Source organism: Canis aureus, chromosome X (assembly GCF_053574225.1).
Source record: "Canis aureus isolate CA01 chromosome X, VMU_Caureus_v.1.0, whole genome shotgun sequence".
In the NCBI taxonomy this organism is placed as follows: domain Eukaryota; kingdom Metazoa; phylum Chordata; class Mammalia; order Carnivora; family Canidae; genus Canis; species Canis aureus.
In genome coordinates this window covers 75,855,063-75,871,998 of record NC_135649.1, presented here as the reverse complement: position 1 = coordinate 75,871,998, position 16,936 = coordinate 75,855,063, and the positions used below count along the sequence as shown (strand labels likewise).

Sequence of the window (16,936 nt, the reverse complement as noted above, 5' to 3'; positions counted from 1 at the left end):
AAAGAAGTCATGGGACTTCTTTTTTTTTTTTTTTTTTAACGTTTCAAGCCTCTGGTTTTATTACTATCCAAATTTTTCTTTTTTCTTTTTTTTGTAATAATAAATTTATTTTTTATTGGTGTTCAATTTGCCAACATACAGAATAACACCCAGTGCTCATCATGTCAAGTGCCCCCCTCAGTGCCCGCCACCCAGTCACCCACACCCCCCGCCCTCCTCCCCTTTCACAACCCCTAGTTCATTTCCCAAAGTTAGGAGTCTTCCATGTTCTGTATCCCTTTCTGATATTTCCTACCCATTTCTTCTCCCTTCCCCTCTATTCCCTTTCACTATTATCCATATTCCCCAAATGAATGAGACCATATAATGTTTGTCTTTCTCCGATTGACTTCTTGGCTTCCATATTTGCATGAGACAATTCCCACAACGAATGAATGATTTAATTCTATAGTTTTGTTCCTTTGGTGAACCCTGAATAATACAATTGCTTTGCATAATGAAGGTCAACCTCAAATGGAATGATCTCTCTCTCTATCCCTGTTTCTATCTCTCTCTTTACCTCTCTCATATGAATTCACATAGTACATATGCAGCCTCTTAACCATTTAATGATATTTATCACATTATTTTTACTTTGTTTTGTAGTGTTTCATACCCACATCATATCTTTGTCAATGGTCTGAAGGCTACATAAAGCATAAAGAGTGTTATTTGTCTTGGTATTTCAGCCTCTAGAAAAAGGTCTTGTACATTTTGTTTCATCCTCTAAATGAATGAATGAATGAATGAATGATAAAGAAGTATGAATCAAAGAAACAACATCACTCAGCATGGTTTCACTCATACATGGAATATAAGAAATAGTGAAAGGGATTATAAAGGAAAGGAGGGGAAATGAGTGGGAAAAATTGAAGAGGGAGACAAACCATGAGAGACTCCTAACTCTGGGAAACAAACAAAAGGTTTCAAAAGGGGAGGTGGGTAGAGAGATGGGGTAACTGTGTGATGGGCACTAACGAGGGCACTTGATGGGATGACCACTGGGTGTAATACTATATGTTGGCAAATTGAATTTAAATAAAAAATTAAAGTAAATTAAAGTAATAACAGCAGCAAGCCTGATTTATGAAAAAGTCTTATGTTGTTTTTTGGGGGATTACATAGAAGAGGTTTTTTTAAAAATGAGTCTATATCCTTTATGATCTGAGTGCTTAATGAGAAAATGAAGGATGGATGTGGAAAATGTGCAAAGGAATGAAAATATTGATTCCTTCCATTTTCAAAAACCTTGAATATAGTTTAGGCAGTCATGGGTAAATCCAAAACACATTTAGAATTAATTAGCTCACTAAAATATTTGGCAAATTTAGTGATAACAAACTTTTATCTATCTTTATAAAAGAGATTTTGTTCAAACAACAGAAAACATACATTTTGCTCCTCATTCACTTGTTTTGAGCCTGTGCAGATATAGACTAAAATGAAGGGGGAAGAAAGATAATTTTACACCTATTTTTACTATAGCTTTTATTTGTGTCCTTTCCCTTTAAATTCACTCTCTCAAAACTTCCCCAATCCCACACATTAACTCTCTGATCTGTACAGATAATTCATAATCCCAGAAATCTTTCCTTACAGAGTTAATCAGCCTCAATATTAATTTCTCTTCACAATGAACCTCAATATTCCTTTCTAAAGTTATTAGCTCACAAATTCCTGTGAATTGTTACTACAACCCCCAGCTATGATTATTTGTCCCTGTCTTGACATTTTCATGACATCATTTAGGAGTTCTGGATTCCTGGAGCTACGGAAATATGATACTCATTTTGACATCATCACGCTTCATTCTTCTTATCTGAAGAAAGCCAAGAACCAGAGTTAGCAAGCTCTGGGGAACCAGCTGCAGAGCCTATCTGAAAAGTGAATCTCGTAGTCCTGGCACACTGGGGATATGGGAGGTCCTGAGTCAGCACACTGACTAAACCACATTGTTCTCCAGATACAGCTCCTCTGCTCCCCTCTCCTTGAGCCAATAGCCTATTCTTTTACCTTTTGAAGTAAACATGTTTTTCTCTGCTTCCCAAAGTTAAGCATTCCTATAGCTAATCTGTTAGTTCTCTTAGAGAAAACTGGAGGAGACAAAGCCTCCGGTTTGAGTCCGAGTTGGAGTCTTGGTCTGCCTGCCCCCCAGATTAAAATTCAGTGAGATTCTGAGTCTTCATAAGGTTGCCTCTGACTATCCTGGATCTGTAGCAAGTGGTGCCTGCCTGAACAGGGACCTGAAGTTGATAATCATGAGTACTACAGCGTGATACTCTGTAACTTGGGTCATGTAACAAGGCAGAGGATTGTGTTGTATCCTTCAGGTAAGGTAACAATGGGGCAGAATTCATTTAGTCTAACGCATTATGTTTTCTTTCTAAAATATTTGCTCCAACAAGCTGAGGCACACGTAGCACTGAACATTTGCAGGAACTGGTCCAATATATAACACGCTGTTGTGCTTGGTTTCCAGAAGAAATTATACTAGATGTAGAAACATGGGATCAAATAGGGAAAACTTTACAGCAACAATACAGACAGAGTTTGAATGTTCCAATTTTGGTCTTCACTGCCTGGGCTTAGGTTAAAACAGTGTTGGAAGGGGAGAAAACAAAATCAAAGCATGAATATTGGGCACCTCTAGCCCCATTCCCTTTACCTCCCTGTAACCCTTTTGTAGAACCTGAGGAGAAAATTTTTCTTACCAAACCTATCCCCTCCTTTGAGGGTCAAACTTCATTTCAGCAAGCTATTGCCAATTCAGCAGGTAATCCTTTTTCTGAACCAGAATATCAGTTAATTTTTCCCATTGAAGAGGTTACTAATGGCCAAGGGGTCATTAATAAGGTGCATAAGACATTTGATTTAAAAACTATGGGCTAGATGGAGGGGAGGGGCAAGATAGCGGAAGAGTAGGGTACCCAAGTCACCTGTCCCCACCAAATTACCTAGATAACCTTCAAATCATCCTGAAAATCTACGAATTCGGCCTGAGATTTAAAGAGAGAACAGCTGGAATGCTACAGTGAGAAGAGTTCACGCTTCTATCAAGGTAGGAAGACGGGGGAAAAAAGAAATAAAGAAACAAAAGGCATCCAAGGGGGAGGGGCCCTGCAAGGAGCCAGGCTAAGGCTGGGGCGAGTGCCCCCAGGACAGGAAAGCACCGTCCCAGAAAAGCAGGAGGTTCACCAATCTTCCCGGGCGGAAAGGCGCTCGCAGGGAGTTAGAGCAGGACCCCAGGAGGGGCGGGGATGCCCTCAGGCTCCCTGGGACACTAACAGACACCTGCACCCCGGGAGAGTGCGCCGAGCTCCCTAAACGGCTGCAGCGCGCAGGGTTGGACCTGGGAGCAGCTCTGAGGGGCTCAGGCGGAGGCTCCATGGAGAGGGGGCTGCCCGGCCGGCTGGGAGCGTGAATCCAACAGCGCAGGCCCAGGAAGACAGGGCGCTGGGGACACAGCCCAGGATCTGGCCTCTCCCCGGGACAGGCAGAGGCCAGGAAGGCACAGGACAGCAAGGACCCTCCTGCCCCAAGCTGAGCAGATCAGCGGCCCCGCCCCCGGAGCATCCAGGCCCCTGCAGACTGAGAGCTTCGTTACTGCGGGAGCTGAATCCAGGGCTCCAGAGCTGGCCGCCACCACTGTGGTTGTTCCTCCTGGGGCCTCACAGGGTAAACAACCCCCACTGAGCCTCACGGTGGCCTCACTGGATAAGTAGCTTAAACATCACTCACTGAGCCCTGCACCAGGCAGGGGGCAGAGCAGCTCCCCCAAGTGCTAACACCTGAAAACCAGCACAACAGGCCCCTCCCCCAGAAGACCAGCTAGATGGACAGGGGAAAAACAAATCATTGACCAAGCAGCACTGGAAAGTTCCAGGGGAAGTCAAGGGACTTACAGTATACAGAATCAGGATACTCCCCCTTGCTTTATATTATTTTATTTAATTTATTTAATTTATTTTATTTGCTTTTTGATTTCTGTTTGCTTCCCCCCACCCCTTTTTTTCCTTTCTTTCTTTTTTTTCTCTTTTTCGTCTGTTTTCTTCCTTTTTTTCTCCCTTTTTCCTTTTTTTCTTTTTTCTTTTTTTCCCTTCTTTCTCTTCTCTCTTTATCTCCTTTTCCCAATACAAGTTGTTTTTGACCACTCTGCACTGAGCAAAATGTCTAGAAGGAAAACCTCACCTCAAAAGAAAGAATCAGAAACAGTTCTCTCTCCCACAGAGTTACAAAATCTGGATTACAATTCAATGTCAGAAAGCCAATTCAGAAGCACTATTATACAGCTACTGGCCGCTCTAGAAAAAAGCAGAAAGGACTCAAGAGACTTCATGACTGCAGAATTTAGATCCAATCAGGCAGAAATTAAAAATCAATTGAATGAGATGCAATCCAAACTAGAAGTCCTAACGACGAGGGTTAACGAGGTGGAAGAACGAGTGAGTGACATAGAAGACAAGTTGATTTCAAAGAGGGAAACTGAGGAAAAAAGGGACAAACAATTAAAAGACCATGAGGATAGATTAAGGGAAATAAACGACAGCCTGAGGAAGAAAAACCTACATTTAACTGGGGTTCCCAAGGGCGCTGAAAGGGACAGAGGGCCAGAATATGTATTTGAACAAATCATAGCTGAAAACTTTCCTAATCTGGGAAGGGAAAGAGGCATTCAGATCCAGGAAATAGAGAGATCCCCCCCTAAAATCAATAAAAATCATTCAACACCTCGACATTTTATAGTGAAGCTTGCAAATTCCAAAGATAAAGAGAAGATCCTTAAAGCAGCAAGAGACAAGAAATCCCTGACTTTTACGGGGAGGAATATTAGGGTAACAGCAGACCTCTCCACAGAGACCTGGCAGGCCAGAAAGGGCTGGCAGGATATATTCAGGGTCCTAAATGAGAAGAACATGCAACCAAGAATACTTTATCCAGCAAGGCTCTCATTCAAAATGGAAGGAGAGATAAAGAGCTTCCAAGACAGGCAAGAACTGAAAGAATATGTGACCTCCAAGTAAGGTCTGCAAGAAATTTTAAGGGGGACTCTGAAAATTCCTCTTTAAGAAGAAGTCCAATGGAACAATCCACAAAAACAAGGACTGAACAGATATCATGATGACACTAAACTCATATCTTTCAATAGTAACTCTGAATGTGAATGGGCTTAATGACCCCATCAAAAGGCGTAGGTTGTCAGACTGGATAAAAAAGCAGGACTCATCTATTTGCTATCTACAAGAGACTCATTTTAGACATAAGGAAACCGACAGCCTGAAAATAAAAGGTTGGAGTACCATTTACCACTCAAATGGTCCTCAAAAGAAAGCAAGAGGGGATCCCTGGGTGGCTCAGCGGTTTAGTGCCAGCCTTTGGCCCAGGGCACAATCCTGGAGTCCCGGATCGAGTCCCACATTGGGCTCCCTGCATGGAGCCTGCTTCTCCCTCCTCCTGTGTCTCTGCCTCTCTCTCTGTGTCTCCATCGATATCATAAATAAATAAATAAATCTTTAAAAAAAAAAAGAAAGCAAGGGTCACCATCCTTATATCAGATAAACTAAAATTTACCCCGAAGACTGTAGTGAGAGATGAAGAGGGACACTATATCATACTTAAAGGATCGATCCAAAAAGAGGACTTAACAATCCTCAATATATATGCCCCGAATGTAGGAACTGCCAAATATATCAATCAATTAATAACCAAAGTTAAGGCATACTTAGATAATAATACACTTATACTTGGTGACTTCAATCTAGCGCTTTCTACACTCGATACATCTTCTAAACACAACATCTTCAAAGAAACAAGAGCTTTAAATTATACACTGGACCAGATGGATTTCACAGATATCTACAGAACTTTACATCCAAACTCAACTGAATACACATTCTTCTCAAGTGCACATGGAACTTTCTCCAGAATAGACCACATACTGGGTCAGAAATCAGGTCTTAACCGATACCAAAAGATTGGGATCGTCCCCTGGGTATTCTCAGACCATAACGCCTTGAAATTAGACAAACACATGGAGGTTAAGGACCATCTTGCTAAAAGATGAAAAGGTCAACCAGGAAATTAAGGAAGAATTAAAAAGATTCCTGGAAACTAATGAGAATGAAGATACAACCGTTCAAAATCTTTGGGATGCAGCAAAAGCAGTCCTGAGGGGGAAATACATCGCAATACAAGCATCCATCTGAAAACTGGAAAGAACTCAAATACAAAAGCTAACCTTACACATAAAGGAGCTAGACAGAAAATAGATCCTACACACAGCAGAAGAAGAGAATTAATAAAGATTTGAGCAGAACTCAATGAAATAGAGACCAGAAGAACTGTGGAACAGATCAACAAAACCAGGAGTTAGTTCTTTGAAACAATTAATAAGATGATAAACCATTAACCATAATTATTAAAAAGAAGAGAGAAAAAACTCAAATTAATAAAATCATGAATGAGAAAGGAGAGATCACTACCAATACCAAGGAAATAAAAACGATTTTAAAAGCTTATGATGAGCAGCTATGCGCCAATAAATTAGACAAGCTATAAGAAATGGACCCATTTCTGGAAAACCACAAACTACCAAAACTGGAACTGGAAAAGTAGAAAAGCTGAGCAGGCCTTTATGGAGGGAGGAAATTGAAGCAGTCATTAAAAACGTCCCAGGACACAATAGTCCAGGGCCAGATGGCTTCCCAAGGGAATTCTATCAAACGTGTAAAGAAGAAACCATGCCTATCTACTAAAGCTGTTCAGAAAGATAGAAAGAGGTGGAGTACTTCCAAACTTGTTCTATGAGGCCAGCATCACCTTAATTCCAAAACCAGACAAAGACCCCACCAAAAAGGAGAATTATAGACCAGTATCCCTGATGAACACAGATGCAACAATTCTCAGAAGATACTAGCCAATCGAATCCAACATTACATTAATTTTATTCACCATGACGAAGTGGGATTTATCTCCGGGATGCAAGGCTGGTTCAACACTCGTAAAACAATCAATGTGATTCATCATATCAGCAAGAGAAAAACCAAGAACCATATGATCCTCTCAATAGATGCAGAGAAAGCATCTGACAAAATACAGCATCCATTCCTGATCAAAACTCTTCAGAGTGTAGAGACAGAGGGAACATTCCTCAACATCTTAAAAGCCATCTATGAAAAGCCCACAGCAAATATCATTCTCAATGGGGAAACACTGGGAGCCTTTCCCCTAAGATAAGGAACAAGACAGGGATGTTCACTCTCACCAGTGTTATTCGACATAGTATTAGAAGTCCTAGCCTCAGCAATCAGGCAACAAAAAGACATTAAAGGCATTCAAATTGGCAAAAAGGAAGTCAAACTCTCCCTCTTCGCAGATGACATGATAGTGTACATAGAAAACCCAAAAGCCTCCACCCCAGGATTGCTAGAACTCATACAGCCATTTGGCAGTGTGGCAGGATATAAAATCAATGCCCAGAAATCAATGGCTTTTCTATACCCTAACAATGAGAATGAAGAAAGAGAAATTAAGGAATCAATCCCATTAACAATTGCACCCCAAACCATAAGATACCTAGGAATAAACCTCACCAAAGAGGTAAAGGATCTATAACCCTAAAAACTATAGAACACTTCTGAAAGAAATTGAGGAAGACACAAAGAGATGGAAAAATATTCCATGCTCATGGATTGGCAGAATTAATATTGTGAAAATGTCAATGTTACCCAGGGCAATTTACAGGTTTAATGCAATCCCTATCAAAATACCATGGACTTTCTTCAGAGAGTTAGAACAAATTATTTTAAGATTTGTATGGAATCAGAAAAGACCCCGAATAGCCAGGGGAATTTTAAAAAAGAAAACCATAGCTGGGGGCATCACAATGCCAGATTTCTTGTACTACAAAGCTGTGGTCATCAAGACAGTGTGGTACTGGCACAAAAGCAGACACATAGATCAATGGAACAGAATAGAAAACCCAGAAGTGGACCTTTAACTTTATGGTCAACTAATTTTCGACAAAGGAGGAAAGACTATCCACTGGAGAAAAGACAGTCTCTTCAATAAATGGTGCTGGGAAAATTGGACATCCACATGCAGAAGAATGAAACTAAACCACTCTCATTCACCATACACAAAGATAAACTCAAAATGGATGAAAGATCTAAATGTGAGACAGGATTCCATCAAAATCCTAGAGGAGAACACATGCAACACCCTTTTTGAACTTGGCCACAGTACCTTCTTGCAAGATACATCCACGAAGGCAAAAGAAACAAAAGCAAAAATGAACTATTGGGACTTCATCAAGATAAGAAGCTTTTGCACAGCAAAGGATACAGTCAACAAAACTAAGACACCCTAAAGAATGGGAGAAGATATTTGCAAATGACGTATCAGATAAAGGGCTGGTATCCAAGATCTATAAAGAACTTATCAAACTCAACAGCAAAGAAACAAACAATCCAATCCTGAAATGGGTAAACGACATGCACAGAAATTTCACAGAGGAAGACATAGACATGGCCAACAAGCACATGAGAAAATGCTCCGCATCACTGGCCATCAGGGAAATACAAATCAAAACCACAATGAGATACCACCTCACACCAGTGTGAATGGGGAAAATTAACAAGGCAGGAAAAAACTAATGTTGGATGGATGTGGAGAAAGGGGAACCCTCTTGCACTGTTGGTGGGAATGTGAACTTGTGCAGCCACTCTGGAAATTGTGTGGAGTTCCACAGAGTTAAAAATAGATCTGCCCTACAACCAGGAATTGCACTGCTGGGGATTTACCCTGAAAAATACAGATGCAGTGAAACGCCAGGACACCTGCACCCTGATATTTATAGCAGCAATGTCCACAATAGCCAAACTGTGGAAGGAGCCTCAGTGTCCGTCGAAAGATGAATGGACAAAGAAGATGTGGTATATGTATACAATGGAATATTATTCAGTCATTAGAAGGGACAAATACCCACCTTTCATCTCTACGTGGAGGGACCTGGAGGGTATTATGCTGAATGAAATAAGTCAATCGGAAAAGGACATACATTATGTGATCTCACTCATTTGGGCAATATAAAAATTAGTGAAAGGGAATAAATGGAAAGGAGAGAAAATAAGTGAAAAATATCGGTGAGGGTGACAGACCATGAGAGACTCCTGACTCTGGGAAATGAACAAGGGGCAATGGAAGGGAAGGTGGGCGGGGGGTTGGGGTGACTGGGTGATGGGCACTGAGAGGGGCACTTGGCAGGATGAGCACTGGGTGTTAATCTATATGTTGGCAAATTTAACTCCAATTAAAAAGTTATAAAAAAAAATTAGGGGGTAAATCATAGTAGGTGAACACAGTACATTGATTTTTTTTCTGTCTTCCTCCCACTAAACATAGTTTCATATTTTGCTCACTGCCTTATATTCAATATATAAAACAGAATCAGAAGTATGATGAAATCTTTCTCTGATTAACAAGCTGTGGATATCCCCAAATCCCTGTAAAATAATATAAGTCCTATGGGCCAGAGGTATAAGGGTAGTGATGACTGTCTTCCTTCCCCCACTAAGATATATGCTCTACGACATCAAGAACTTTGCCTAGATTGTTTGCCATTCAATCCTCAGGTCCTAGGGCAGGGCTGAGCCTCTATCTGATTATGTATTAATAACCTAATGCCATCATGAAACAATATAATACTTGGTTCAGGACTTGGGGCCTAGTGGGAGAACAGGGGCTAAAAAGCATTATTATATATCTTTTTTTTTTAATATTTATTTATTTATGATAGTCACAGAGAGAGAAAGAGAGAGAGGCAGAGACACAGGCAGAGGGAGAAGCAGGCTCCATGCACTGGGAGCCCGACGTGGGATTCGATCCCGGGTCTCCAGGATCGCGCCCTGGGCCAAAGGCAGGCGCCAAACCCCTGCGCCACCCAGGGATCCCCATTATTATATATCTGAAAAGGATATGCATTTCTATTTTTTGTCATCTAACATATACTTTAACCCGTTATTTATATCATGTTTTTTATTATTCTGTGATGTTTTATATTCACCTTATATCTTCATTATTGGACTGAAGACTACTTAAAGGATAAAAGACAGGAATGCCTGGGTCGCTCAGGGGTTGAGAGTCTGCTCAGGGTGTGAACCTGGGATCCAGGGATCCCCTCAACAGGCAGGGCGGAACCTGTTTCTTCCTCTGCCTGTGTCTCTGCCTCTCTCTCTGTGTCTCTCATGAATAAATAAATAAAATCTTTTTTAAAAGGATAAAAGACCATGTGTTAAGAAAGGAAGGGTTGTTTTGTTTTGTTTTTTACTGCTACATCCCAAACTCTTAAAACAGTACCAGAATTAGGGCCAACTTTCCTCTGAGTGTCTGTCTGAATGTCAGGTGGCCCCAGTATTATCATGGGAAAATGTAAGTCCTGTTTCTGGTCTTGAGGTCAGGTTTGGTAGTAGATATCTATCTCAGCTACGACCAAGATACAAATTCTATGAGAAATGAAATTTTGTCTTTTTTAGTCAGTAGCCAGTGCTGTGGCTAGGGCCAAGCATTCCTGAGTGTCAAAAGTGGTAAAAGAATAGAAAAAAATTTTTTTCTATAATAAAAAAGAAAATAAATTCCACATGACTTAAAGTTTCCCATTTATGTCAAAATTTTTATTTTTTTATTTTTTTTTATTTTTTTTATTTTTTTTTTGTCAAAATTTTTAAAAGCACAAAAACCAATGCTATCATCAATTATGGTTATATCTGAAATAAATGTGTAAGACATAGCCAAGATTCACACTAAATTCATATTAGTGTTTCCTTCAGCAGAGGAAGCAAAGTAGAAGAGGAAGTATTGGGAAAAGGATTTATTATATGTAATGTTCTGACTTTAAAAAATACATAAATCTATATCTAAAGCAAATATGCCAAAATGTTGATAAATTTAATTACTTAAATATAGACATTGTTTTTTTTTTTTTTTTTTAATATAGACATTGTTAAAAAAATATTGACATTGTTGATTTGGGGCAAAAGTAAACAAATGTCATATTTCACATACTTTCCATATTATGTTTTAATTTTTCAAAATAAATAAAATACAAAGAGGTTTTATAACTCTTTAAAACACCATTATAACTGATTTATTATAATGTTTTCACTATTGAACATATTTAGGAAATATGCATATGCAATATGCAAGATCATAAAGCATCTGAAAAATACAATCAAGAAGCTTGATAATAGAGAAAATTTTAAATTTTATTTTTTACAGAAACTATACATTCCTTTTTAATAGAAAGCGTAAATAAACCAATTACCATTGGAGAGATAAGAAGGCTGACTAAGGATCTACCATCAAAATTGTTACCAGGATTAAATTGTTTTATAGCTTAGTACTAGCTAATTAAAAAAAACCTGGAATTTGAAATAGAAAAATTTTAAAAAAGAAAAACAATTCCAATGCTTTTTAAGTTATTTCAGACCACAAAAATGACTGAAAAGTCAACAATTCATTTTTAAATCTAGCACGATTTTAAAAATAAAACTTGATAAAGACAGTGTAAGAAAGAAAAAAATACAATTTCAGTTTGAATTATAAATGCAATAATTCTAAATAAAATATTAGCAAATAAAACTCAGCAATATATCAAATGATTATTACAACATGACCAAGTAGGATTTATTCCAGAAACACAAGTTTGGTTCAACATCAAATACTTACTCCTCTAATTCATTATATCAACAAATTAAAGGAAAACAAAATCATATGATTTTGTCAATGGATGCTGAAAGACATTAGATAATTTTCAGGAGCCATTTTTAGTAAGCCCCCTAATGGAAACAGGAATTTTTTATTTATTTAAATTAAAAAAAATTTTTTTAAACAGGAATTTTTAAAAAAATGGAATAAAATAAACTCCTTAAACATTCTAACGGCTAGTGACTATTTGCCAATAACCAATAGCAAATGTCATATTAATAGCACTAAAGACAATTCTGTGAAAATTAATACCAGAGAAGCATATCTGTCATAATCATTAGTTAACATTACTTTGAATAAATAAAATTATCTTCATTTGCAGATGAAATGACTATATACCTACAAGACTGAAAATATTCTAAATATTCCATTTTTAAGTGTAATAAGAGACTTTAGTAAGCTGATTCAATATAAGGTAAATTTTTTTTAAATGATCTGTGGTTTGTCTATATTGTTAAAAATAAAAAGTTACAAATGAGGAGGAAAAAACACCCAATTCAAAATGTCAAAATGTGACAATATCTGTAAAAATATTTAGAAATAGGGATCCCTGGGTGGCGCAGCAGTTTGGCACCTGCCTTTGGCCCAGGGCACGATCCTGGAGACCCGGGATCGAATCCCACATCGGGCTCCCGGTGCATGGAGCCTGCTTCTCCCTCTGCCTGTGTCTCTGCCTTTCTCTCTCTCTCTCTCTGTGTGACTATCATAAATAAATAAAAAATTTTAAAAAAAAAAAAAAAAAAAAAAAAAAAAAAAAAATATTTAGAAATAAATTTAATCAGATATAATGGATCCTTATGAAGAACATAACAAAACCAAAACCAAAAGATTTTAATGATGTACCACAACTCTGGAGCCTTAAGGGTTAATACCATTAAAATTGTCCTCTAAATAGAAATGTAGGAAAAAACAAATAGAAATGTAGAAATGTAACACAACTCTAAGATATTAGGATTTTTAAAATGTGGAAAGAATGCTTTCAATTTTTATAGAAAGAATGAATGGCTAGAACAATTTATATAAAAGAAGAAATGGAAAACAAAACAAAATACCTCATGAAAGGAAACTTGCTTTACCAGAGTTCAAAATTTATGGTCAAGCCACTAGAGTTAAATGATTAGAATACTGACTCACAAACTTGAAAATGGGTGGTTTATTTAATAAATGATAGTGTAATCAGGAATCCAATGTGAACAAAATGTATATCTGAACCTTCGTCTTATACCATATACAAAATAAACTCCAGATGGAGTTAAAGCCTTAAAATTAATGAAAATTTTAGAAAAAAAAAATGTAGGTGAATATTTGCATGACATTCATCTGAAAAAGACAGTAAACTCAAAAGCCAAAAAGTAGGTAGTAGTCTACCTAAAAATTAAAAATGACAGCAACAATTGTAAAGTAAAAGATACCATCAATACAGTTAAGATCAATGACAGAATGTGAAAAATACAAATGTGCTACAAATGATTAATATGTACCCTAGAGAAATGTAATAAGAACTCCTACAAATTTATAAGAACAAAACTTCAATAAACAAATGAGCAAAGGATAAGTACTGGCAAATCACAAAAACGAAAAATCCAAATAGTCAAACAAACAAACCTCCTTGAATTTGTCAATTAAAAATATTATGTAATTTTTCACCCTCCAGATTTGCAAACTTGAAAGAGTGCTGGAGAGGATACTGGGAAATGAGCACTTTCATTTTGTATCATAATTTTGTAATATCCTTTAGAATTAAATATACCTCCTACCTAGCAATCCCATTTCTGGGGATCTACCCAAAAGAAATAAAAGCACCAGTATTTATAGCAGCAGTGTTATGATGAAAAAAGGGAGGGAAATAATTTAAGTGACCATCAATAATAAAATGGTTGAATTCCTTTTTGGTTTATAAATATATTGTATATGCAGCTGCTAGAGGGAAGGAGAGAGAGAAGAAGAGAAATGGGTGATTTATTTAACAAATGTGATGGCATAATCAGTACCTGATATGAACAAAATGTGTAATTAGATCTCTATGTTATACCATTTACAAAAATAAATTCCAGAGGCATAGGGGGACTGGGAGAGGAGAGGAGGGAAAGGGGAGAGGGAAGGAGAGAAACTTGCAACTAATGATTAGAAAAGATACCATGGATATTCCAAATGTGAAAAGCAATTACAGAGAAATGATGTGGCTTTTCATTTTTACAGAAGAGACTGCAACAAACTTTCTGTAAGTGGATGGGGAAAACGTGGAAGATCATGTTCTTAATACATGTTACATGGGAAGAAGAGGGGAGATAAAGTAGGGGAAAGGATCTGGAGTGGGGTTACACCAATAATTTTTCTTAGTTTTTCATTGTTCCAATGGTCATGAATACTTTTCGATTTTCTATTAACCCCCAAATTTAATCTTCAATTACAGAACAAGGCAATTATCAAAAGTACCAACATAGGCTTGGGACAAAACCGTGGGACTAGTCCATGTAAAATTTGGAGGCACAATAAGTAACAACTAATAAATTCCTGAATCTCTGACACCAACATTGTTCTCAAAAATTCACAATTACAAGAACATGACATATTTTACATCTAATAGTTCCACGACTTTTGCAAAAAAAAAAATGAATTTAGGGGGTTTTTACCAAGCCATAGACATAAATGTGAATATCATCATCAAACTTAATGAAGTAGACGGATGGCTTGGCCACCACTTGATGGATAAAAATGCCGGTTCTCTTGGACCCGTCATCTTTGGCGTGTTCTACTTGCTTGCCCACAAGACTGTCGACCACTTCTCCGGGCTCCCTTTCTGCTGTAGGAAAATAGTAGTTGGAATCTGGAATGATGCGCAGGTCACCATCTTTGTAGTCATCCAGCAGTGTGTACATATAAAGGACAGGATCTTTCTCATAAGTGATGTAAAACCAAGTGTCCATCACAGGGGCTCGCGCCAGGACCATGCCCTTCCATTCATCTTTCGTACCGTGTTCACCCTCAAATACATGCCCCACTGCTTTGCCAATCAGGGAATCTGCCAGACGCGAATCAATGCGAGGAGTTGGCACTCTTTCAGGAAGGATTTCTAGCGCTAAAACTCTCTTATCTCGGTGCAGCTCTAGTCCATACACACTATCTTTGCCATCATATTTGATGATGTAGAGAGTGGGCTTCACGGAAACCTGCTCAAGCACTGTACCCTTCCACTGCTCCACGGGCTCATTGCCTTCCTTCCACCCGTGTTGAATGCGGCAGCCCACGATGTTCCTACGCGTGAGGAAAGTGGGCTTGCGCCTCTGCTTCCTGTGGGTGTGCCTTTTCTTCATCAAGTATGCAGAGACGCCATCGACACCCATCGGGGGCACAGTTGGGGGTGACATGGCTCAGGGTTTAAGGAGGCTCAAGCAAAGCTGCCACTTGCTCAATTAAGCTGACAAAATGTCAACACTATCCAATATGAGATCTTTTTTCGTGATCTCCGTGTCCGTCCTCCCTTCCCCAAGCGCAAGGCTCTCACCAAGGCTTGACAGAAATCCTCTGACCGTGGGCACTGGGACAGCGTGGGCCTTTTGACAGGGTTCTTTCCCGCCCAGGAGAAGTGTCTGCAGCAGTGGCGGTAGCCGCAGGAGATGGCGGGCTAGCTTGTACTGCCTACGCCTTGCACCCGCCCCAACTCCCAACCCTGAGTCCCAGAATTGACCACTTAGCTGTTATCGATGGTGCTGCAGCTGCAAAACGGTGATTGAGGAGGCGACACGAAAGGTAGGCAAGGGATAAGAGAGATGACTGCAGCAGCAAAGGCGCAGGCAGCGGTGGGTCTCTGACAAGTCCGCGCGGCCTCGGCTTTGCAGCGCTGCTCTGCTTGGCCTAGCTCTGGCGCCAGGGTTTTTGCTGCTTCAGGAATCCGACTCCTCTGAGCCCGCCTGCGCCTCGGCCCCGCCCCCTGCCATTCGGTCTTCCGCTTGGCTTGCAGCTGCAGGGCGGGTCAGTGCGCGCACCCGCTTTCAAAACACACAGTCACTGGCTCTCGCTCCATTTCCTCACGCACTTCCGATCGCTTTCCTCAAACTGGAGCCAGACAGGCCGGCTCCCCTGGTCCTTCTTTCTGGCCCCCTTTCGTCCGTCAGCCTTCTCCACAGCCACGCCATCTGCTTTCTATCTTACAGGAATTCCTTACAAAGCCTTTAAAATTATATTCAGTACAGTACACTCATACACAAACATAATTTGTATGTACAAATTATTTTCTTTCAGTTTAAGGAATATGAGAGCAGTGAAGAAAAAGCCTGTGCACAGCCCACCATCTCGATCCAAACTCCCCTTTATTTCTTCTACCTGATCTCTCCCAGTCATGCCTTTTTTAATGATCTTTTCTGAATGTAAAAGAAATGTACTGACATTGTGGAGAATTCCTGAAATTCAGAGAAATAAAAGACAAAACTAACTTTAATCTTACTATCTAGACATACAGTAAAATGTTAGGTATGATTTCTTCCTCATTAATAAGTCTATGCTTATATTTTACAAAATTGGGATATTTCATACGATTATTGCTTAATTTTTCCCATATATATCAAGAGTATTTTCCAAGCTTATTAAATACCCTGAAAGCAGGATTTTTAATTGCCTCATGTTTCTTTGTATGGATGGCCCATTATTTATGTTAAATGACCTATGACAAAAGAAACAATGAAGTTAATTTACCTTCACACATGGATTTATTGAGCTAGTATAAACCATACTTACAAATAATATTTAATGTCACGGAAATCCACATATGAGATAAGAACGGTCTGTGAAAAAGCAAGCTATTGAGAAAATATTGTTGGAAAACAAATTTTGTAGAGAGAGAAATGAATGGATTTTTGTTGTATATATTTGCTGTTTTTCTGCTTATAGAACTACTGCATCCTCATATGGAAAATCTGAAAGAAAAGAAAGTGTCTATAATTTCACCTACCTCAAGTCACAGGACTGTTATGAAGATTATTTTTTAAAGATTTTATTCATTTATTCACAAGAGCCACAGAGAGAGAGAGAGGCAGAGACACAGGCAGAGGGAGAAGCAGGCTCCAGGCAGTAAGCCCGATGTGGGACTCAATCCTGGGACTCTAGGATCACACCCTGGGCCCAAGGCAGGCTCTAAACC

The 16,936-nt window shown here is 39.0% G+C and overlaps 1 protein-coding gene across 1 annotated transcript; it reads right to left on the bottom strand.

The window, feature by feature from the left end:
- Positions 1-12,559: 12,559 nt before the first annotated feature.
- Positions 12,560-15,832, bottom strand: SPIN4 (spindlin family member 4). The gene has a single exon (XM_077887434.1). It carries the CDS (start codon positions 15,165-15,167, stop codon positions 14,418-14,420), a length of 750 nt encoding a protein of 249 aa, XP_077743560.1. The 5' UTR covers positions 15,168-15,832; the 3' UTR covers positions 12,560-14,417.
- Positions 15,833-16,936: the final 1,104 nt, after the last annotated feature.

Excerpts from the sequence above, each read along its gene's own strand:
- SPIN4 (XM_077887434.1), bottom strand. The coding sequence starts at position 15,167 with ATGTCACCCCCAACTGTGCCCCCGATGGGTGTCGATGGCGTCTCTGCA.